Here is a 24,701-nt window from a genome sequence, read left to right as displayed (position 1 = left end):
GCATCCTGTAACAGAAAAAGGACATTAGGTAACAACTTAGGAAATCTGCATTAATATGGATGTTAGTTAAAAATAATGTACTGCTAGATTAATTTCTAACAAATATACCATACTAATCCATGATGTTAACAATAGGGGACACTATCTTCACAATTTTTTTGTAATTTCTAAAGTTTACTTTTTCTAAGTGTGGAAGTGTGTTATATAAGATGAGCTCAGATGACATCCTCCCAGCAGGTCAAGTAGCCCCCCAAACTGTTTCCCTACCCTGTCTCTTTCTTGAACACTGCTGGATCAACCTTCCTCAAATTTTTATTCAGGGGATTCTTCTACAGAAAGCTTTGCTGTCCAAGCTAGTTTGGCTCAGTGGTTAGAGTGTCAGCCTGAGGACTGAAGGGTTTCAGGTTCGATTCTGGTTAAGAGCACACACCTCTGGTGTAGGCTCACATTCCCCAGCTGCCCTCTCGGTGCATGCGGGAGGCAACCAATCTCTCTCAAAAGCAATGGAAAAAATATCCTCAGGGGAGAAGTGTTAAAAAAAACACAGCTTTGTTGAACATCGGGTAATGTCCAATAAATGTCCAAATCTCTTACCTGGGACTCAAGGTGCTTCTAATTCTAACCAACCTTCCTTTCCAGCCTTCTCACAACCCCTACCAACTCCAGCTGAAATAATGCCCATTCATCTCCATACCAGCTGTTTGTCTTCACTTCCCCCAACCATCCCTGCCCTTTCATCAGAATCCTTCCTCTCCTTCAAGATTCTTGTTGAAATTCCATGCTACTGTTTAAACCCATCACTATCCTTGTTCCCTACCAGTCCAGGGATCCCTGTCTTTCCCACACCTGCAGCATTCCTGTTCAAAGCACTCTATTCTAACTAGGCACTTCCTTATAGCACCATGACAAGTCTATTCTGAAGCCACCTACTCTGGAAAGGCACGGAGGGCACTTCATGAGGGAGCTGGTGCAGAGGAAATGGTATGGATTTGAGCCCAAACACAACTTAATTGTTGGATGTTCTTGGTCAAAACCACTACTCCCTGCTGCAGGAAGGTATGGAGGGGATGAATAGAATGAAGTTCACAGGTGGGTACTCATCTTGGAATGTGAAGTGCTTTGCTCACTGGAAGAACTGACATTCCCTGAAGAACCTCGAAGTGTTATGCCCACTGACAGTAGAGTAACTTTATACTGGACAAGAAGCCTATTTTTTAAAATTTTTATTGGGAAACCAATGTAACAAACCTAGGCTTATTGAAAATGAAATCAGTAACTAAGACTCTGCAGGCCCCATCCCCAGCCAGCACCAAGACTTCTGCTTGCCCTGACCCCAGCTCCTCAAGCCCCAAAAAGGACAATCATGTGAAGAACCTGGGGTCAACCTCAGGACCACTTTCCCACACTATAACCCCTTCCATCCCGCCCACAACTGACACACACACACCTTGGATCAGCAGGCTGGGTTTAGGCCCAAGGAGGTTCTCAGGATGGTAGGGAATCACAGCTATACCCCAACCTGCTCAAAATCCCAAGTTAGCAAAGGAAGACAAAAAGAAAACCGGCTTGCCCACCCACTCCCCTCCCCGAAGCCATCCTAGACAACAGCCTCACATCCCTGATCAGTAACATTCTGATTCTGAGGTGCCACTGGAGCTCCCAGTGGCTTCAACAGCCCCTAGGAGATTACTGCAAAAGGCCCAGAGCCCAGAGGAGAGGGCAGGCATTTGCCCCACCACCTGCTCAGTATTAGCCAGCTGAGCTGCTCCCCTCAGCTTGTGCCTGGGGTGCCTGTGACCTCTCTTCCCTCCAGAACATCCATGGCTGGGAACCAGTCCTCCTGCCAGAGAGAAATCAGTTCCAGGAGGCCCATTCTCCCCCAGCCTGGGAGGAAGAATGGCTACACCAGCTTCTTGGCTTCAAAGAAGCTCTTGAGATGTCGCATCTGCCAGACGCCGATGGCTACGAGGATTAGGGTCTGCAGAATGGACCACCACAGCACCCGTTGGTTGGTGCTCTCGCTGGTCTGCCGGAAGCGCTCCTCTCGCCACTGTGGGAGGGGAGAATGGAAGAAGAACCAGAGTTGGTTGGGCCCCACTTGGGGCCACTAGAACTGCTGTGTTCCCTTTCTGGAAGATAACCCAGGGCCAACCAGTTCTGCTCAGTTTCCAGTCAAATGCTGCAAAAAGCCACCCTAAGTGAGGACTGTCTTCATACTCACTAGCCAAATGACCTCAGGCAACTTGTCTTTTTGTTCATCTGTCAGGTACAGCCCTCACCTGGTCCTACCCTGGTGCTTAAAGGACAGGTAAAGTAGTTTCGGTATCACCATTAGACAGAGCTGTCCTGAAGCACTCAGGAGTGGACTTCCTCTGAGCCCTCTGCCCTGATTTCCCAAACTGCTCGTTGAAGACTATAGGCACAGGTTGCAAATTGGTGGCCCAGGGGCTACACCTGGCCCATACATGTCTTTTGTTTGGCTCACACAGTATTCTGCCAACATTTAAAAGCCAGGAATTTTTTCACATAAAAAACCTGGACTTCTAGCTCCTCTTAAAACCCAGGGCTAGCTTTCATTCCTATCAGTCCTTGGCTGACAATAATTGTCCCTGTTTAAGTAGGATTGTCTTACCAATCCTTACAGTCATAGGTCCACTCATGGAACCTGCCTAACTCCTGGACACAAGTGAGCTTGAAACTCCTGGTCCTGGAAGCACCTAGAGCCACAGAGCACCCAAGTTTTGGTATCAATTCCTACTCTGTCCCTTTGTGTAACTTTGTGACCTAGGGCAATAACAGCCTTTTAAGAGACTGTCTCCTCAATTACAAAACAGAGTTAATAATAGCCATGCCACCTTTTAGACTTGCAAAGTAGCACAAACAGGTACATCTCTTGGGTTCCATAATAAATCTGACATGTAACTCCTGGCTGAGCCAGTGAGCAGCTTCTAAGAAACCCACTGATCCCAGCTTAGCCACTCACCCGTTGGTAGTTCTGCTCTTTCTGGATCTGCTCTACTTGCTCCACCAGCTGTCGTACTCGTAGCTGCAATTCACTCAACTTATCTTTGGCAGCAATTTCTGCATAGTCATTGGCGTGTTCACCCACCTGAATGTCCAGATGAACTCTCTGTGAACAGAAAAGGAAGATAAAGACAATCAGGTAGCTCTGCTCACTCTTTCTGACAGGGACTGACAGTCAGTCCACCCACCTTCCTTAAACTGTTCACTTAGCCAACACTGATGAAGCCTCCTCAGTGTCCAGCTCTATGAGGCTTTAGGCACACAGGAAAAAATAAGCTTTGGCTGATGCTCTGACCAAGGCATATACAAAGAGCTCCACAACTATGCTTTGGGTGTTCACTGGAAACACAGTCTTATTAGGGGACACAAAATCGCCTGGTCAGTGTGGCTCACTGGTTGAGCGTCAACCCATGAACCAAGAGGTCTCCGCTTTGATTCCTGGTCAGGGCACATGCCTGGGTTGTGGGCTTGATCCCCAGTAGGGGGTGTGCAGGAGACAGCCGATTGATGATGTTTCTCTCATTGATGTTTCTATCTCTGTATCACTTGTATCACTCTCCCTTCCTCTCTAAAAATTAATGAAAACATATTTTTAAAAAATTCAACATATTCATCTCACACTCACAGTATCGCCAGTCCCTGTTCCTGACCAGGGGTTAAGAGCTGAAAGCACCAGTCCCCTGTGAGTCCACTTACCAACATGCCTCCAGCAAAAAGGGAGAACTTCGTGGAATTGGAGTGAAGACAGATCTGATGCTCGCCAGGGGTATGGGACGTGAAAGTGAACCTGCCTTCAGAGCCATACTGCCGGGCCAGAATGACCTGGAGAAAAGGGATTTAGTGAGTGTTACCCCATGAAGCTAGATGGTCCTTAAGGCTCAAAAGTCGGCAAGCAGAGCCTTAGACATCCCAAAACACTAAAAGGTCCAAAGCTGCTCAAAAGCAGTTGCCAAAAATCTTGTCTGAGAACTATTTGGAACAGGGGTAAAGGATCAGACATTAGGTTGGTATGTAACCGCTCTTGGGAAAGGTTTTTGAATACTTTGGGTTTTTCCATGGCAGACGAAATGGCATCTCACATGGCATTTATTTTTTCCCTTATCCACACGGCTCATGCCCTTTCCATCATTTTGGTGTAATTCTTTTTTTAGGTGAAAGGTGACAGCTAAAGCAAGGGTTTTAAGTTTTTTTGGTTTTAATCTCTATCAAAATTTAAAGCTGCTTGTTCTTTTTGCAAAGTACACTGTTCTATGAAATCCTAAACTGCAGATGTCACAGCTTTAGAGTTGGCAAAATTCTTTGTTTCCCAGCACCACAATTTATTCGCCCATCACACCTATAAGACAGATGAACTTCCATTACACAGACCAGTAAATTTCTTAGGGAAGGTAACTGACTTGATGGGATCATGCAGCAGCAATCAGAGGTTGAGAGGAGAGCCTGCATTACAACAGCCTAAATTAGGCCTGAAGTGAAAATCCAGGATTTTCCCACACTACCAACAGTTTTTTGTTTTTTTTTAACCAATTTAGCAGATGTGGAAACTAGGAGGGGAAGTACCAGCGCCTGCTTGGTCTAGCGCTGAAGTGCAGAGGGAAGGGCTCAGCGGGGCAAAGGGGCCGGCTAACCTTGTCTTCTGGGTCCTTCACCTCCACGAACATGCCAAGTCCGGGGGTGGCTGGCTGGTACTCCTCTCGCTGCTTGTCATACAGCTGCGTCCGGTAGTTTCCTGAAGAGAAGCAAGGCGAGCCCAGGTCAGAGGAGCGCGAGGTGGCTCCAGGTCCGCGGCGGGCAAAGCACAGCGAGGCCGGCTGCTCCCGGCTCTAGAGCGCTGCCGACCCTCCACACCCAGCAAACCAAGACCACGTTCTTGTTCCCAAATCTCCCTCAACTCCCTACCCGCCCCCACCCCCACCCCCGCACCTATAACCATGGTCTCGTCGGGAATCTCCTCAATAAAGCACTTCTTCTCTGTCTCCCCGATGTGGAAGTAGAGCGCGCCTCCGCGGGCCGCAAACCAGAGCAGCAACAGGACGGCCCGAACCACCCATCCCAGCCCCGCTCCCGGCCAGGGCCCGAGGACCCGTACACCCCGCTCCGCAGCCATCTTGCCCCACCTGGCCGCGCAGCCGCAATCGGTCGCGCCACGTACCCCAGCCGCTGCCGCGGGGCCTATCGGGACAGCGAGTTCCGCCGGGGGGACTATAAGTCCCGAGATGCCTCGCGGCTGTGGCGCGGAAGGACCTGATTGGGGCGCGGCTTCTATCTGGAACCGAACTGGGGCCCCCAAATGGAAAATTTTTCTCGGTTGACCCTCCTCTCGGCCCCATGACTGGTGATTATCAACTTCTTACAGATGATGAAACTAAAGCAGTTTGTGTGAGGTTGCGGAGCGAATTATGAGCAGCAGAATTCGAACCCAGGATCCCCGATTTTCCTGGCATAACATCTGCCATTATGGGTTTCCTTCTGTATTTAAAAATTAAGCTTTGAAAAAAATGACACAAGCAATGCTCCGATTTATGTTCAATTTTTTTTTCAAAATAGAAAAGAAAAACCATGGTCTTCCTTTACCACTTCTTTGCCCCCCAAACTCCTATCATATCACTCTTAAATCCTGTCTGTATGGTCCCAAAAATCCTACCGTCGTCACCGGTGCATACTCCTCCTCGGGGCCTTCGCTGCCGGATCCCTGCCATGATGGCTCCTCGCCCGACCCCAATGGCTGGCTGGTTAAGGGCTATAGGGTTTCTTGGGGCGAAGCCGACCGGTTTGGGAGAGCTCTGTACAAAGTGAAATCAGCAGAGATCTAGACCCTGCCCTTCGTGACCTTCCTGAGTTTTACCCAAATTTCAGTGTATTTTGGCAGCGCATCGGAGTTAGGCGTTTATTACTGTGCTTCCACAAAGTGTCATAGAAGTTGGAGGTTTTTTCCCTCTAGTTGAAATTCTTTTTTTTGTTTCATTTGCCCTACGGAGGGACGTTTAGTGGGGATGTGTTCACATTTCTCCATCCTTGGGAAGTCTTTATCCCATTTTTCTTAAAAATAGTATTTGTTAATATGATTGTACTTTATTTTTTAAGCATTCCTCTTATGAAAGTGATTAAGGTTTCTTACCCCCCCCCCCCCCCAGTTATTTGCTCTTACAAATAATGCTTCAATAAAAATTATTGTTCATTGGCGGTGGCCGGGTAGCTCAGTTGGTTAGAGCCTCCTCCCCATAGCCAAGGTTGCAGGTTCCAACCCAAGTCCGGGCACATACAAGAATCAACCAATGAATGTGGAAATAAGTGGAACAAATAGATGTTTCTCTCTTTCTCCCTTCCTCTCTCTCTAAAAATAGTTTTGTCTTTTACTTAAAAGCATTACAGTTGGACATAGTTTTACTGATGAGATAACAAATCTGCCCTCTCAAAAACTTGGTGCCAATTTACAGTCCCACCAGCAATGTGTCAGAGTGCTTACTTTACCACACCCTGGTAAAATGTTCTCAACCTTTTGTTTTGTTTCGTTAGTTGATTCTGGAGAGAGAGAAACAAGTATTCTCATGAAACCAACTTATTTATGCATTTGTTGGTTGATTCTTGTATGTGCCCTGACCGAGATCAAACCTGCAAACTTGGCGTAATCCAGCTGACATACTAACCAACTGAGCTACCTGGACAAGTCAGCCTTTTTAATCGTTACAAAATCATTGGATAAAAATTTGTATTTTACTGTCCTTTTCAGTTAAAAAAAAAATACATCTTTATTGATTTCAGAGAGAGAAACATCAATGATGAGTCATTGATTGGCTGCCTCCTGCACGCCCCCTACTGGGGATGGAGCACCTGGGCATGTGCACTGACCAGGAATCGAACCTCGATCTCCTGGATCAAAGGTCTATGCTCAACTGTGGAGCCACACCAGCCTGGCAGTCCTTTTCATTTTTATTTCCTCAGATACCAAACTTTTTTTTTTTTTTTTGCTGGTCATTTGTTTTCTTCTATGAACTGCTGGTTGGTTTTTCTTAGCGCTCTTATAACTACACATTATTACTACTGACATAACCACTATTCAGAATTAACAAATGATTATATAATTAATAAATGGTAACATTTTATAATATCAGTTTCAGATAATTTTATTTTTTATTTTATTTTTTTAAATATGTCTATTGATTTCAGAGAGAAGAAGGTACAGGGGGAGAGAGAGATAGAAACATCAGTGACAAAGAGTCATTGATTCGCTGCCTCCTGCACACACATACCCCCCCACTGGGGATTGAGCACACAACCCCCAGCATGTGCTCTGACCAGGGATCAAACTACGATTTTCTGAATCATAGGTCGATGCTCAACTGCTGAGCCATGCCGGCCCAGCTCAGGTAATTTTAGATTAAACTTTTTGAGTTTAAATAGTTATAGATTCACATACAGTTGTAAAAAAAAAATGCAAAGAGATCCAATATATCATCACCCAGTGTCTCCCAATGGTAACATCTTGCCCAACTGTAATACCATATCACAATGAGGATACTGACATTCATACAATCAAGTAATAGAATATTACCACAAGGATCCCTCATGTTGTCCTATTATGGCGACATTACTTCCCTATCCCTTCCTTAACCCCAGACAACTACTACTAATCTGTGTTTTCCATTTCTATACTTTTGCCATTTCAAGAATGTTATATAAATGGAATCATGTTTTTTTCATCATTCTCTGGAGATTTCAGTTTGTTGCATGTATCCACAGTTGTTTCCTTTTATAGTAAAAAGTAGCCATTTCACACAATATCTAAAGATACAATTTTGTAATATCAACAACTGAAAGGGTTGAGAACAGAGGTGTTAAAGAAGCAGTGACATCTCATGCACGGAAAGGTTGCAGGTTCAGTTCTCAGTCAGGGCACATGCCTGGGTTTTGTGGGCTCCATCCCCAGTCGGGGGCCTGCAGGAGGCAGCCAGTCAATGACTCTCTCATCATTGATATTTCTATCTCTCTCCCTCTTCCTTCCTCGCTCTGAAATCAATAAAGATATATTTTTAAAAAATAAAATAAAATTACCTGAACACATGCCCTGGTTTCAGGCTTCATCCCAAGTAGGGGGCAAGCAGGAAGCAGCAGACTGATGTGTTTCTCGCTCCCTCTCTTTCTAGAAATGAATAGCAAATATACATATATTTTAAAAAGAGAATGTTTGTATTTTATTGAAGTTGGTATAAATTCTAATTACAGTATTATAACTTTAGGATATTGAATGTAATCCCCAAGGTTACCACAAACAAAACATCTAAAGAATATACACAAAAGGAAGTGAAAAAAGAATTTAAATGTTTCAGTACAAAAAATTAAGCACCAAAGAAGAAAATATCTGTAAGGAATGAGGGACAAAATGCTATAAAGCAAATAGAAAACAAATAGCAAAATGATAGAAGTAAGTCCCTTCTTATCAGCAATTTAAATGTAAATGGATTATATTCTCCAATCAAAAGACAAAGATTGGTAGAATGGATGAAAAACATGATCCAACTATATGTTGTGTATAAGAAGCTCTCTTTAAATCTAAAGACACAAACAGATTTGAAAATAAAAGAATGTAAAAGAATATTCCATGCAAACAGTAACCAGAGACAGCAGGGGTAGCTATGCTATATCAGGCAAAATTGACTTTAAATTTTACAAAATGTTACAAGAGATAAAGTATGCTATATCAATAAAATGTTCAATACAAGAAGATATAAAATTATAAACATTTACATAGCAATAACAGACATGCACAAAACACTCTACCTAACAACAGAATACACATTCTTCTCAAGTGTACATCGACAGTTTACAGGATAGATGAATTATTAGACACATATTGAGACAAATTAAGTCTCATTAGATTTTAAAAGATATCACTCGGCCAGGGTGGCTCAGCGGTTGAGCACTGACTTATGATCCAGGAGATTGAGGTATGATTCTAGTCAGGGCACATGCCCCGGTTTCAGGCTCAATTCCCAATTGGGGGCGTGCAGGAGACAGCCAATCAATGACTCTCATCACTGATGTTTCTATCTCTCTCTCTCCCTCTCCCTTCCTCTCTCTGAAATCAATAAAAATATATTTTTTAAAAAGTTTCCCTTATTAAAAAAAAAGATAAATATCATGCAAACTGTCTTCTCTGACAATGATAAGATGAAGTTAGAAATCAGTAACAAGGAAAATTGAAAAATTCACAAATTTGTAGAAATTAATAGATTTTTTTTTTTTTTTGGCGATTAGAGCTATTCATTTATTTGTTTAACCATTATGGCTTGAGCACATATTTTGTGCCAACCCCTATACTTGGTGTTAGAAATATGTTGGTGATTCAAAAACAGACACCATTCTCTGGCCATATGGTTCTTACAGTCTAGCAAAGGGGCTGCATGATTGTAATTATATACTTTTTTCCCCTTTTAAACAACATACTCTTAAACGACCAGTGGATCAAGAAGAAATCACAGCCCTGCTGGTGTGGCTCAGCGGTTGAGCATCAAGCTAGGATCCAGGAGATTGCAGTTCAATTCCCCATCAGGGCACATGCCTGGGTTGCAGGCTTGATCCCCAGTGGGGGACATGCAGGAGGCAGCTGATCAATTACTTTCTCATCAGTGATGTTTCTATCTCTCTTCCTCTCCCTTCCTCTCTCTGAAATCAATAAAGATATATATATATTTTAAAAATCAAATTTTTAAAAAATTGAGGAACCTTTAGCTAGATAGACTAAGAAAAAGAGAGAAGATACAAATTACTAAAATCAGAAATGAAAGTGACATTAAAACCATTCTAGAAAATAAAGATTATAAGAGAGTGCTATGAGCAATTGTATACCAACAAATTGGATAACCTAGATGAAATGGACAAATTCCTAGAAACACAAAACCTACCGTGACTAAACCACAAAGAGATAGAAAATCTGAATAGACCTATAACTAGTAAGGAGATTGAATCAGTAGTAAAAAATTTCCCAACAACCCTAAACAGTTTGGCTCAGTGGTTAGAGCGTCAGCCTTCAGACTGAAGGGTCCTGGGTTCGATTCCACCAAGGGCATGTACCTTGGTTACAAGCTCATTCCCCAGCGCTGGCTGGGGTGTGCGTGGGAGGCAACCAGTTGATGTCTCTCTCTCACATCAATGTTTCTGTTTCCTTCCCTCCCTCCTTCCGTCTCTCTCCCACTCTCTCTGAAAAGCTAAGGAAAAAATATCCTCAGGTGAGGATTAAAAAAACACAATACAAAGCCACAGTAATCATAATAGTGTGGTACTGGCACAAAGACAGACATATAGGCCAATGAAACTGAATAGAGAATCCATTTACCTGTCCAACCAGGCAACTCAGGACAGCCCCCTACACCCGAGCCCACTGAAATTATTCAAACTAGCCAGTCCTAAGCTTGATTACCTTGCCTTACCCCTTGCTTCCCAGGAAAGCCACAATAAGGCTTTTGCCCAAGCTTTCCACTTACTCCCTCTGCCTCCTGCCTGACTCACCCTAGTATTTCCCCACGTGGCCTTGCATGTCATGGTGTAGAACTCCTGCTGGGAACTGTGAGTAACAAACTGTGTTCAATGACAAGCATCTCCTGATCTGTTGGCCTTGCCATACTTAAATAATAATAAAATCTACATTTTAAAACAGAAGAAGATGGAGGTGGGAGGTGATGTGGGGGAGGAAGGAAGGGAAAAGTGGGTAAGGAGGGAGAGAAAGGGGAAGTAAGTAGAGTACATCTTTACTACTCTTTGCATTTGTCATTTTCTTCCCTCCACCTTGGTCTCCCCGTCATGTCCCCTCCCCTCCCTTTCCTTCAGGCTTTATCTCATCATAGACAATCTTTGAGCCTGAAGAATGAGGCTTCCCACATGCATGAATGATGGAGAGAAAGTCTCCTTTTAAGGGCAGGAGCAGTCACAGGTTAGGGAACTTGACAGAACGGGCAGTGATTAACAGATGATGGTCTGAGAAATCTGCACCCCATGTTTAGGTTCATCTATACAGCTCCAGGCATAAGTGGAAAGGATTTGCCCTTGGCAGGGGGTGGAAGGAGTGTGTGTGGGGGGGGGGGTAGGGGTGGCTGAGCCCAGAGAGGTAGGTGTCCTAGTGCCTCAGCCAAGTCTATGCATTTTTTTACCCATCTAGGAGAGAGAGTTGAAAGACAGTGGAGACCCTGGAGGAGACTGCAAACATTTACTATGTGAAAGTGTAATGGCATTTTGGCTGGAGTAGAGCTGAGACTTAGGTGGGCTGGTATGTGGTATTTGGCCACACTCCTCCTAGAAGTCTTGAGATCAATGGCTTCCTGAATCTCAGGGACTAAGGCACAGCTCAGCCACTTCCTTTGATTTGCCCTACCTATTGGAAGCCCCACAGTACAGGAAGACAAGAGGATCCAGCCTTCAGTTAGGGTTCGGTCAGGCACAGACCTGTAGGGTGGACTGTCCAAAGCCTGTAGGAGGGATGTATGAAAAAACTCACCAGGAGTGAAAGGATTGTCAGAGGGACCAGTGTGAGCCTAGAGTGGTGGTGAAGCAGGTCTGGTGGCTTCAGGTCCACCAAGATACTGTTTTTGATGTCCCTGGATTCAGCACACATATCCCCTCCAGTGCCTAAGTGTTCTGGGATAGAGAGCACAGAGGAAAGAACTCTCATAGGAAATCCCATTGCAGAGATGGTCATAAGGAATACAAGGTGTTTTTTCCACAGGCCAGAGAGAAAGATGAGTGTAGAGGCCAGTGGTCCAGAGGAAGGGACAGTGGCGTGGTAGTGTCTTGGGGATGGTGTGGAGGTCACCAGTAAACTGAAATAATCCACCCAACATCAGAGCAGAAGAGTTCACATCACAGCTCTGATTTTATGTGCAGAACAATATACCCATGACATGTCCCCATGTCCACCCCCCTAGTTCGTGATGCCTAATGGGAATAATCAGGGTGGGACATCACAAGAAAAGCCAGGCATGTATATAGAGATTTTGGCTTTTTCTGTAATTATGACTCACATTACTCTTCATCCTTCTTTCTCTTCTTCCCTCATCCTTGGTTTCTTTCTTCCTCCTTCCTTCCCTCTTCCCTCTTCTCTCTCTCCTTCCATCTTCTTTTTCCTCCCTATCCCCACTCTTCCTCCATACTCTCTTTCCTTCCCTTCTCTCTCTTTCTCTAACCAAACATTCCCTGCATATTCATGCTGTTCCTAGTTCTTTGCTAGGCTTTGGGGAGCACAGAGATAAATATGTGGCAGAAGCCTGTGTCTTTATGGACTTGTTTGTGCACAGTTACAGTTCAACGTGGTTAACACTGTGATAGATTTACAAGGCCCCAAGGAGCCCAGGGGAGGAAACACCTAAGGGAGTGCTGCTGGACTTCAGCCTTGAAAGGATGAATAGGAATTAGGGAGGTGGAGAAGGGGGCAGGGCTGGGGGATCAGGGCATCCCCTAGAAAGGGCATAGCATGTAGTGGAGGCCTGCCAGAGTCTGAGGTCTTGGGGGAATGAAAAATGTAGCAAGTAGATGTAGCTCCACAGTGTCTCCTTTGAATCTCACAAATGAAACCCAGGTTCAGCGGTCTTGGCAACCAATGTGGAAAGAGATTTCTTCCAAGAGGGAGAATCCCAGAATGGCAGGCTCACTGCTCTTATAGTCCCAGTCCTGTCATCTGTCACAGACAGGTTTTCCTTTCATCAACACAATACTTAAGCTACTTGGGAAGCCACATCCCCTATCCTAACATCTGGGTTCTAGGCCTTAAAATCTTGTTGTGAAGTCACTGGGTCACTATCTTACATGCATGTTACTGTCAGGCACAAGAATTTTCCACTAGTGTCTTTTTAGCACAGGGGTGGAGAACGAATGAAATCATTTGGTCTGGCCCTGCCAAGGCCTCACCAAAGAGTAGCAGTTCCAGCCATCACATTAGGGGTGAGTTAATTAGATGTTTGACCAAAAATTAGCAGGCTAATTTATAAAAAATATATATTTTTTATTGATTTCAGAGAGAGGAAGGGAGAGGGAGATAGAAACATCAATGATGAGAGTCATTGATCGTCTGCCTCCTGCACACCCCCCACTGGGGATTGAGCCCGCAACCCAGGCATGTGCCCTGACCGGGAATTGAACCCCAATCTCCTGGATCCTAGGTCAGTGCTCAACTGCTGAGCTACACCGGCTGGGCTAGCAGGTTAATTTTTAAGTTGATAATTCTGTATGGCTGTTGGATGATGTTATAAATATCCAAATGGCCCTTGGCAGAAAAAAGGTTCTCCACCCCTGCTTTAGGGGGTTTCTGTGGGCAGTCTGACTACTGAACCACTGCCATGGAAAAGTGCTACTTACAGTGTGGTCTGAGGGCCAGTGTTGGTCCATGAGCACTTGTTACAGGTCTGAAATGAGTTAAGTACAGAAACTGAATAAATGTTGAGGAACTTGTATACAAATTTAACATTGATGTGATACCCATGCACATGATCAGTTTTATTTTTTGTTGTACTTTACAAAAGTATCAGTTCATGAGGTACTGGACATTTTACCAAAAACGGAACAAAACCAATCCTTTACTACAGGTGGTGGTACTGGTCTAGGACACAATTATAATTCAGGACCGTGGACAGCACCTCACTCTGCATCTGGACATCTACCTCTGTCCCCAGCTCTGGCAAATGCCCCTGGTGAACAACTAGCTCTCAAATTCAACGGATAGTTATCAGCCCTTATCTTAATTGACCTTTCTAAAGCTTTTGACTTTTGTTAACATCTGCATCTGTCATTTGTGTTTAGACTCATTCCCATTGAAGGAATAAAATCTTCACTGGTGTTAGCGTAATTAGCCAGACATTAATAAAGGAAGGGGAGCAAAGGGGATTAGACACTATTAAGCATCATCAACTAGGGAGCATAAGCCTGTTTCACTAGGAAGTTGCAGCCTTCATGGGCTTCCCAGGAGATCTCAGTATAGTCCTGCCAAGGGGATTAACACCCCTCCCTCCCCCCATGTAGGAAGCAGCCCGACCTCCAGTACAGGATTGTGGGGATGGAGGAGCAAGGGAAGATAACCATGAGTATAAGTCCAAATGGTTCAGGGGGAGGTGCTTCTGTGAGGTAAGTGCAACAATGCAATAGGAGCCAAGATGGGAAAGAGACCTGTCAGTCTAGCCTGGGGAAAGAATGGATTGGTTAGAAGGTGGACCCAATACAAGCCCACAAAAGCCTGGGAAGTTGATTGGTTATTCTGAAAAAGTACCAGGTCCTTTCAAGCCCAAGATAATATAACCTGAGACTAGCCCCCCTCCCTCTCTTTTCCTCACCCGTTCTCTCTCCATAGCAACCATGTGGCCTTAGAAGCTATGGAGCCAGCAGCTGCTGGGACTGCAAACACAGGCTCCAAGTGGGGGCCTGGGTACAGCAGCACAGTAACAGATCACATCCAGAAACAGCACTAAGCCCAGACCAATGGCACAGAAACTCTGGACACTGGATTTTGCTTTGGCCTTAATGAAGGCAAGATTGGACTCTTTCCATGGCAGGATGAACAGAAATGGGATCTTGGAACGCCTTTGAATTTGCATCTGGCCCCACAAATCATCTTATCGCCAGACCTCATCCTCCCTCGTGCATCTCCTGGAAAGCTTTCCGTTCAACACCAGAAGGACCCCGTTTCCACTGGCAAAATTGGGATTATAAACAGGCCACGCCACTAAAATGAGGGGATGATTCTGGTAGCTAACACAGATTATTAATCTTAAAACACTAGTGACATTGCTCCTTCTTAGAGGGCAGGAGACAGGTTTTATTAATTTTCATGTCTAACATGTATCATAAGGCCTGGCCCAGAGTTTGTGCCTGCCACTTATCAGTTGGATGACCTTGGGCAAGCTATTACTCAACTTCTCTTTGCCACTGTTTCCCAGTTGTTAAATTGGAATAACATTAGAGTCTACATTATAGAAGTTTTTTGGTGTGTTTTTAAAAAAAAGTATCTTTATTTCTTTCAGAGAGAGGAAGAGAGAGAGAGACAGAAACATCAATGATGAGAGAGTCCTCATTGATTGGCTGCCTCCTGCACACCCCTGGCTGGGAATCGAGCTCACAACCTGAGTATGTGCCCCAGTCGGGAATCGAATTGCCATCTCCTAAATCCTAGGTTGATGCTCAACCACTGAGCCACACCAGGCCGGGTACACCTTATAGAGTTTTTAAATGCTTCAGTTGATACACTTAAAAGTGCTTAGAACAGTGTCTGGCACAGAAGAATAAAGAGTATTATAATCATCATCAAATATTGTTTAATAAACCAATGAGCATCTATTATCACCAGGCACTAGGAGGTGGAAGACTTCATCCTGCTACCTAGGTAGGGCCACAGCTTTATATTGACATGTTATAGTCTACACTGTTCTATGCAGGGCACCTTGAGCATTGGAATTTTTTTTTTTTTTTAACATATCTTTATTGATTTCAGAGAGAAGAAAGGAGGTGGGGAGAGAGAGATAGAAACATCGATGAGAGAGTCACTGATCGGCTGCCTAGCCCACAACCTGGGCATGTGCCCTTACCGGGAATCGAACCCCCATATCCTGGATCCTAGGTCGATGCTCAACCGCTGAGCCATGTCCGGCCGGGCAGCACTGGAATTCTTGAGATTTGCTTTTCCTGGGCTCCCATCTTGTCATGTTGGCCCCACTCTCCCACCCCTTTCAGTTGTGCACCCACTTCCCTTTTCCCATTGCATTCCTGACACCTTCTTGCACCCGCTGGCTCACACAATCTCTTCTCTGTGGTCTACTGCAGAGGGAAGGGTGAAGGGCCCCACCTGTGCATGCAGAACTGGTATGTCCTGCCCCTCAGTGATTCAACCCCTCTTACTTCCTCCCTCCATGTTCCCATTTCTTTCCCTAGTCCCTTAACTGGCCTACTGGCTGCGAGGCAATCCTAGATCCCTCTACCTAAACTGTTCTTACCCTCGATGCTCAGGGAGATTTTAACCAATTTTCAAGGCTTGGGTCAAATCTATTCATTCCATGAAAGCTTCATAATTTCTCCCTCCCCTTCAGAAACGGTTACTTTAGCCTCTAAAACCCACAGGGGGAAAGATTCTTCCTTTTTTTTTTTATCCTCATCCAAGGATATTTTTCCATTGCTTTTCAGGGAGAGTGGAAGGGAGAGAGAGGGAGAGAGAGAGAAACATTGATGTGAGAGAGACACATCAATTGGTTGACTCCCGTATGTGCCCTGACTGGGGCTGGGGATCACGCCTGCAACTTAGGTATGTGTCCTTGACTGGAATTGAACCCAGGACCCTTCAGTCTGCAGGCTGATGCTCTAACCATTGAGCAAAACCAGCTAGGGCAGAAGGAAAGATTTTTTTTTTTAATTTTTAACACATTTTAAATTTATTTTTTATCGTTGAGAGTATTACAGATGTCCCCCATCTCCAACCCCTAAGCCCCCCTTCAACTAGCCCCTGCCCCACCCCAGGTCTTCACCACACTATCATCTGTGTCCATGGGCTACACATACATTTATACAAGTTTCCCCTCCCATAATTGACCCCGTCCATTGCATGCATGAGTGTCTCTGGATCTATTTAGTTTGTCAGATTCTTTTGTTCATTAGCTTCTTGTTAAAGAAGACCCTACAACATTTCATGTAGTACTGGTCTGGTGGTGATGAACTCCTTTAGCTTTTCCTTGTCTGAGAAGCTCTTTATCTGACCTTCAGTTCTAAATGATAGCTTTGCTGGGTAATCTTGGTTGTAGGTTCTTGTTTTTTATCACTTTGAATATTTCTTGCCATTCCCTTCTGGCCTGCAAGGTCTCTGTTGAGAAGTCAGCTGACAGTCATATGGGTGCCCCCTTGTAGGTAACTAACTGCTTTTCTCTTGCTGCTTTTAAGATTCTCTCTTTGTCTTTAACCTTTGGCATTTTAACTATTATGTGTCTTGCTGTGGGCCTCTTTGGGTTCCTCTTCTTTGGGACTCTCTGTGCTTCCTGGACTTGTAAGTCTATTTCTTTCACCAGGTAGGGGAAGTTTTCTGTCATTATTTTTTTAAATAGGTTTTCAATTTCTTGCTCTCTTTCTTCTCCTCTGGCACCCCAATAATACGAATGTTGGGTCGCTTGAGATTGTCCCAGAGACTTCTTACACTATCTTCATATTTCTGGATTCTTTTTTCTTTTTGCTCTTCTGGTTGGGTGTTTTTTGTTTCCTCATATTCCAAATTGCTGATTTGATTCTCAGCGTCCTCTACTCTATTGTTGAATCCCTGTAAATTATTCTTCATTTCAGTTTGTGTAGCTTTCGTTTCTGATTGGTAGTTTATTATGTCATTGATGGTCTCATTTGTTTTCTTAATAGTCTTACTAAGATCTTTGAGCATCCTTATAACCATAATTCTGAACTCCGTATCTGTTAGCTTGCTTGGTTCTATTTCATTTAGTTCATTTTCTGGAGATTTCTTCTGTCCTTTCCTTTGTGACATGTTTCTTTGCCTCCACACTTTGGATGCTTTCAGGTGTTTGTTTCTATGTATTAGGTAGAGCTGCTATGTATCCTAGAATTTGTAGAGTGACTTTGTGTAGTAGCTGTCCTTTAGGGTCCAGTGGCTCAGTCCCCCCAGTCACCTGAGCTGGGCCTTCTAGGTGCTGCCCTGTGTGGGCTGTGTGCACTGTCCTGTTGTAGTTGAGCCTTGGTTGCTGCTGGCATCACTGGGAGGAACTGACCCCCAGGCCAATCAGCTGTGAGAACCAGCTACAACCACAGCCAAAGAGCTGCTGTACTGGAGACACCCTTATGAAGCAGGACTTACTTTAGTGGAGCTTTGGTGTTCACCAAGTGCACCCCTTGAGTGTGTCACTCGTGGATGTGGTAGGGTTGTAATCCATTCTGACCATCAGGTGCACTGTCTCTGGGGACTCCCGGGAGGTGCAAAGTCAGCCTCTGCTGGTGCCTTGCCCTGGGCCACCCAGCATGAGCTACACAGCAAACCATAGTTGGCTGCTACTTGTGCTGAGCTTGGAGGTGTCCAGGAGAAGCCAAGCTATGAACTAATGCAGGCTGCCACTCACGCCAGGCCTGGGGCCACTTATCAAGAGGTATGGGGCACACTGAGGCCAGCTGCTGCTTGTTTGAGAGATTTTAGGAACGTCCTAAGCATGAGGCTCCAGAGACCACTTGCATAGAAAAGCCACTGGAAGTGGCTTGGATGAGCTTGCAAGTAGGGAGGGGAGGGATCTCTGGGAATCACCAGGATGCAGCCAAAGGTGTGAGTCAGGTGCTGGAGGTTCAAATATGACGCCTGCCTGCCAGCTCTATGGGGGGAGGGCTTGCCAAAGGAGCAATGGCCTCTGTCAGTTCTTCTGTCTGGGAGAAAGCTGCCCCTCTAACCCCCCAACCCCCACCCCGATTTCAGGCAAGTTAAAGTTAGTTCCTCCCCAAATGTCCCAGGTTCCTTCCAAGCTGCTGCCCAGCACTAGAGTTCACAGGGAGCGCATCTGAGTGAGTCTGTGCGCGGGCCCTTTAAGAGGAGCTGCCTGGGACTCCCGCAACCTCTGTGTTCCTCAGCTTGAGTCCCCGCTGGATTTTACAGCCCAAAGTTGTGAAAACTTCTCTTCCCCACACTGGAAGCCTGGGCTGGGGGCCTGATGTGGGGCTGGGACCCCTCACTCCTCCGGGAAACCTCCACTGCTGAGATATCCCTCCCGGTTTTAAACCGTGGCACCAGGTCTCGCACCGCCACTGCATCTCCGCCCCTCCTACCGGTCTTGTTGCTTCTTCTGTTCCCTGGTTGTAGGACTTCTGTTCAGCTAGATTTCAGGAGGTTCTGAGTGATGGTTGTTCTATATTTTAGTTGTAATTTTGATGTAGTTGTGGGGGGCGGCAGGTACAGCTGTTATCTATGCCACCATCTTGTTGACTCTATAAATTATTTTATTAATCTCTCCCCACCCGCTCCCCCACCCCCACCTTCCCTCTGAGGTTCCTCAGTCTGTTCCATGCTTCTATGTCTCTGGATCTATTTTGTTCATTAGTTTATTTTGTTCATTAGATTCCACATATGAGTGAGATCATGTGATACTTATTTTTCTCTGACTGGCTTATTTTGCTTAGCATAATATTCTCCAGTTCCACCATGCTGTCCCAAAGGATAAGAAATCCTTCTTTTTTTACAGCTGCATAGTATTCCATGGTATAAATGTACCATAGCTTTTTTATCCACTCATCTACTGATGGGCACTTGGGCTATTTCTAGATCTTAGCTAATGTAAATTACACTGCTATGAACATAGGGGTGCATAAGTTCTTTCTGATTGGTGTTTCAGGTTTCTTAGACATATTCCTAGAAGTGGGATCACTGGTTATGTCATTTCCTTTTGATGATGGAGTGCTGCAAGCCACCCCTGAAATTATGGCTAAGTAGATCAGATAACATGGTAGCTCAGATCCCATGGTCAGCATGCTATGGTCAGGCATCCAATTTCACCAGACACCTGGAGCAAGACAGGAGCTGTTTCTCAAAAGAATAACTATTTGCTGAAGGAGAACATAACTTTGTTTCAAAAATCCAATGCCTGAATATAAAGGCCAAAGGCAGAACTACTTACCCTGAAGCCTGATCCAATAAGAAAACCTTCTCTCCTTGTATGGTCCCCCCTAAAGTTGGCAGCTTTCAAGTGACCCAGTAACAGGTAAAAACAATGTATCTAAATATGGTATATTTTACTACCCAAGTCTAAAGAAGCCCACCAAATATTACATCTCTTTCTTAATGGTAGGAAGTGTGGTATACAACAGTTTGTCCTTCTTTTCGTAGGAAATAGCTTAACAAGCCCCAGACCCCTAGATAGTTCACTGAATAAATAAGCCCCTCTATATCTGTGAGATATATTATCTGCTCTCTAGCACACATATTATGCTTACCCAGTCACCTAAGAAATCTGCTACTTCCTGTTTTCAAGGTCCATCAGGGTGTCCAGAGAGTACATACCCCTGAAGCAAGACAGTAAAGGTTTAATGCTGCCCCTGCCAAAGGAACACAAACTCCTCCTGAGGTTTGGTATAGAAGAAAAAGCATGGACTAAACTTACATTGTCTATTAGAGGCCAACAACTGTGCTCTCTGCTCCAAGAATGACTGCTCTGAAAAAGTACCTGCAATAGGGTCCCTACCAGAACAAATTTATCCATAATGCTCTGTCACTCTTCAAGACCATCTATCTTCTCCATCGATGTATGAATGAAGAAAATGTGTTATATACAGATGCACTTATATATAAAGGAATATATATAAAGTATATCTATAAATATAGGTTGGGGCAAAAGTAGGTTTACAGTTGTTTGTATGGAAAATAATACAATAATTAATAATAATACAAAAATATACTCTGTTTTGCATACTCACAACTGTAAACCTACTTTTGCCCCACACTGTATATAGAAATATATATAAAATAATATAACAGTCTTTAAAAAGAAGAAAATCCTGCCATTTGCAACAACATGGATGAAACTGGAGGACATTTTGTGAAGTGAAATAAGCTAGTCATCACAAAAAGACAGTATTGCATGATATCACTTATATGTGGAATATTAAAAAAAAGCTAAAAACCCAAACCTGAACTCACAGTGACAGAGTAGAATAGTGGTTACAAGAGGCCAGGGTGTGGGGAAAATGGGAAGATTCCCCCACCCCAGTAAAATGGTACCCAGCCGGTGTGGCTTAGTAGTTGAGTGTTGACCCAGGAACCAAAAGGTCACGGTTTGATTCCCTGGTCAGGGCACATGCTTGATCCCCAGTAGGGGGTGTGCAGGAGGCAGCCGGTCAATGACTCTCTCATCACTGATGTTTTTTTCTCTCTCTCTCTCCCTTTCTCTGAAATCAATAAAAACATATCTAAAAAATAAACAAATAATAGCCCTTGCTCAAGTTACTTTAGGCCAATGTCAAGATTCTGCCCCTGTTGCCCTGGTCGATTTGGCTCAGTGGTTAGAGTGTTGGCCCATGGACTGAAGGGTCACAGGTTTGATTCCAGCCAAGGGTACAACCTGGTTGCAGGTTGGGGTGTGTGAGGGAGGCAACCAATTGATGTGTCTCTCTCACATCAATGTGTGTGTGTGTGTGTGTGTGTGTGTGTGTCTCTCTCTCTCTCCTTTCCACTCGCTCTGAAAAGCAATGGAAAAAAATATCCTCAGGTTATTAAAAAGAAAAAAGAAAAAAAAAGATTTTGCCCTTGTTATGACATCAATAGCAACTACATATAACCATCATATGCTTTCAGGGTACCACTGGCCCTGGCACGAGACAGACTGCACTAAAAACAAAACTTTTAAAAAATTTGCACAGCAAAGGAAACCATCAACAAAGTGAAAAGATAACCCACTGAAAGGGAGAACATATTCACTGATACATATGATAAGGGGTTAATATCCAAAATGTATAAATAACTTATAAAACTCAACACACAAAAAACAAATAACCCAATTTAAAAATGGGCAAAGGACCTGAACAGACACTTCTCCAGAGAGGACATACAGATGGTCAATAGACATATGAAAAGATGCTCAACATCACTAATCATCAGAGAAATACAAATTAAAACCACAATAAGATATCACCTCACACCTATCAGAATGGCTACCATCAATAAATCAATAAACAAGTGTTGGGAAGGATGTGGATAAAGGGGAACTCTCGTGCACTGTTGGTGGAATGCAGACTGCTGAGGCCACTGTGGAAAGTGGTATAGAGATACCTCAAAAAAAAAAAAAAAAAATGGAACTCCCTTATGACCCAGTGATTCCACTTTTGGGAATATATACAAAGAAACCCAAAACACTAATTTGAAAGAATATGTGCACCCTTATGTTCACTGCAGCGTTATTTACAATAGCCAAGATATGGAAGCAGTCCAAGTGTCCATCAGTAGATGAGCAGATAAAATGGCTATGGCATATTTACACAATGAAGTACTACTCGGCCATAAAAAAGAAAATTTGGCCCTTTGCCACAACATGGATGGACCTGGAAATTACTATGCTAAGCGAAATAAGCCAGTCAGAGAAAGACAAATACCATATGATGTAACTCATATGTGGAATCTAATGAACAAACTGAACTAACAAGCAAAATAGAGACAGACTCATGGAGAGCAGGCTGACAGCTCCGGGGGTAGGGGATGGGGTAGGGGGAACCAGCAAAAAAAAAAAAAAAAAAAAAGAGAGAAAAAACTCATGGACAAGGGACAACAGTATGGTGACTGCAGGGGGGGGGGTGAAGGTGGAGAAGGGTATGGTGGGGATAAATGGTGATGGAAAAAAAGAAAGAAAAAAACAACTTAAAAAAATCTGTACCATGTGCATGTGTTATATATTCAAAAAAGAAGGAAAAGGTGGAAAATCCCATTTTTAACAATACACAATTATTACATTCTTAAAAATGTTCCTTTGTGTACTACTCAAAATCCTCTCCTTTTTTGGAAACACTTTTTTTGAAACACTGACCTAGTACCGCCCGTTATCCAATCTTCATCACACAGGTTATTACTGTGTAGGTGTCCACTTTCCCCACCAGAGGGTCTGAGTCCCGTCTCCCAAGCACCAAACACTGGACTCCCAGTGGACCACACATTGTAAATAAAGGCCTGGACGATCCCTTCGTCCCTCTCAGTTCAGGCCGTCCACGAGCCCATCAGCTTGGATGATCTTGAACAACCATTCTGCCTTCTGTGGCCTCAATTTTCTCCGCTACAAAATGGGAACGATCGTACCTGCCTCTCCGTGTGAATGTGAGAAGTCAGGTGACCGATGTGAAAGTGCCGTAGCACTGCAGAAATTAGTTCACTCATCCACTTACGCTATTAAGCGACAAGGGCCGTGCAGAGCGGTTACCTCAGAGGACACTCCCCTCGCGCACGTCCGGAGACCCAGAGGGTGTCTCCCCTCCACGTTCTTTCTCCCACGGAACTTCGGGTGGTGACCTTATTCAAAATGGCGCAGTCAGCCTCGGGGGCTAGTGCGGCGGCGCGGACTCCGCGTGCCCTCTGACCTGCTGGCAGCGGCGGAGGGGGAGCCGGGCGCCGCCATATTGGCTGTTGTCCTGAGAGGGGAGCGGCGGCGGCGGCGGCGGCGGCGCAAGTGGAGCGAGGGAGAGGCGCGGGCAGCAGCATGACTCGGAGGCGGAGCAGGCCGAGCGGCGGCGCGGGACGGCGCGAGCGGGCTCGGGCCGCGGGGCCGCAGAAGCCCCAGGTGCCCGAGCCCGCGCCGCCGCCAAGCTTGGAAGCCCGAGCGGGTGCAGGGCCCCCTGAGGCGCTGGTGGAGCCCGACCGCGACGGAACCAGGGAGGAGGAAGAGCCCAAGTTGGCGCCTGGCTCTCAGGTAGGAGCGAGCGAGGCTAGTTTGGCTGCTCTGGCTCTTTCACCTCGCCAGAGCGGGGCCAGGACGGGTTTGGGGATGGACCATCTTACCCCCAGGGCTGAGGCTGAGGCTTTCTCCACCGAGGCAAGAGTCGAGGCTGGACCCCTCTCTCCAAAGCCGAGACTCCCTGCCCCTTCCCGCCGCCTCCCGGCTGGAGCCGAAGCTAAATGTTCTGGTGGTAACCCACACTGGGACCGGGCTCTGATCCTAAGGCCACAGCACAGCCCCCTGCCCTTCACTTTCCCCAGGCCCACCTGATTCCCCACCCACCCACGGGCAATCTCAGGGCGCTGAGGCCTGGAAGGCTGCAGGCTCTTTCCTTTCCCCCCCTGAGAGCGGCTCCACCCCTTCCCCTCTCTGCCTGCAGCCGCTGTCCCCTCAGCAGCTGTGCCCCCAGCATATGTCTCCTGGGGCCTCCCTCCTCTCCCTGCCCAGCGGAGCAGTTGGAGCAGACAGCCAGGCTGTCCAGAAGACTATCTGGTGATGCTCCTCACTGGGGTGGGAACCCAGCAGAGCCTACCTTTTCTCTCCTCTATACCCCTGAACCACAAGACGCCTGCCCTGACCCTCAGATCCCTGGGTTTGGCGAATTCTGCTGAGAGTGAGCAGTAGGAGGACTCGCCAAAGCTTCCAGCTTACCACCTGGAAGAAGGTGGGAGGTACCTTGCCAGTGTTCTCCAAGAGGCCCGGGTGGCATGAGCCACAGTTGCTCTGGGAGGGTTGTGGCACCTGGGGCTGGGTGGCTTGCCCTAAGCTTGCTTTGACAAAAGAGTTTTGAGTTGGTCTTTTGGCTGAGCTTGCCAGGGAAGGCAGGCTCCTGCAGGAGTCTTGGAGGGTCCGATGCGGCGCCGGATGAGGCTGAGGCGTGGCGGAAGATGCGTTTGGCTCTGCAGACACTGCATCGGGCAGCAGGGGACTCTGGGAGGCTGGTGCAACCAGAAGGCATGGCTCTTGACAGCCTTCTAGTAGAATCTCTGGAATTGTGCATGTGAGTGGGGATGCCATTTGGGGTACCATTCCCAGAAAGCCTTCCTTCACCTCCCCAGTTGTGTGAGGTGCCCCTTCTGTGCCCACAGCCCCCTGTGCTCTCCTGTGGTATCACTCCCCATTCTGTGATGAAACATTCTGTTGATGTGTCTCTTCCCACACTGGACTGTGAACTCCACAGGGGCACAGTCTATGTCATCTACCTGGTCCTCTGCTCCTAGCCCAGGGCCTTGCTGATATGAAGTAGAACTAGGTGAATGAGAGAGAGAACAAATCTGT

At 45.6% G+C, this 24,701-nt stretch overlaps 2 protein-coding genes across 11 annotated transcripts in view; one reads left to right on the top strand and one right to left on the bottom strand.

Annotated features, from left to right (window-relative positions):
- Positions 1-1,208: 1,208 nt before the first annotated feature.
- Positions 1,209-23,188, bottom strand: TMED9 (transmembrane p24 trafficking protein 9; the record flags this gene model as incomplete). 5 transcript variants are annotated; one of them, XM_081134059.1, is made up of 8 exons in its annotated part: positions 1,209-2,050; positions 2,984-3,130; positions 3,721-3,846; positions 4,653-4,753; positions 5,669-5,807; positions 8,077-8,164; positions 13,366-13,412; positions 22,876-23,026. In XM_081134059.1, the coding sequence occupies 6 exons, from the start codon at positions 8,104-8,106 to the stop codon at positions 1,901-1,903; spliced, it is 693 nt and encodes a 230-aa protein (XP_080990185.1). In that variant the 3' UTR covers positions 1,209-1,900. The 5 variants fall into 5 exon arrangements, with proteins under 5 accessions (XP_080990185.1, XP_080990186.1, XP_080990183.1 ...); XM_081134060.1 differs by having other exon boundaries at positions 22,911-23,011; XM_081134057.1 differs by lacking the exon at positions 13,366-13,412 and having other exon boundaries at positions 22,911-23,188.
- Positions 23,187-24,701, top strand: part of FAM193B (family with sequence similarity 193 member B) — a gene marked incomplete at its 5' end in the record, with an annotated part of 32,297 nt that continues 30,782 nt past the window's right edge. For all 6 annotated transcript variants that reach the window (XM_081134054.1, XM_081134053.1, XM_081134056.1 and 3 more), the window contains one exon: positions 23,187-23,396. In XM_081134054.1, the coding sequence (XP_080990180.1) occupies positions 23,187-23,396 (210 nt within the window). The remainder of the gene's footprint in view (positions 23,397-24,701) is intronic.

This window comes from Miniopterus schreibersii (assembly GCF_964146895.1).
Source record: "Miniopterus schreibersii genome assembly, chromosome: 4".
Classification (NCBI taxonomy): Eukaryota; Metazoa; Chordata; class Mammalia; order Chiroptera; family Miniopteridae; genus Miniopterus; species Miniopterus schreibersii.
Note: the sequence above shows the minus strand (reverse complement) of the source record. Positions and strands in the feature narration are given on the sequence as shown.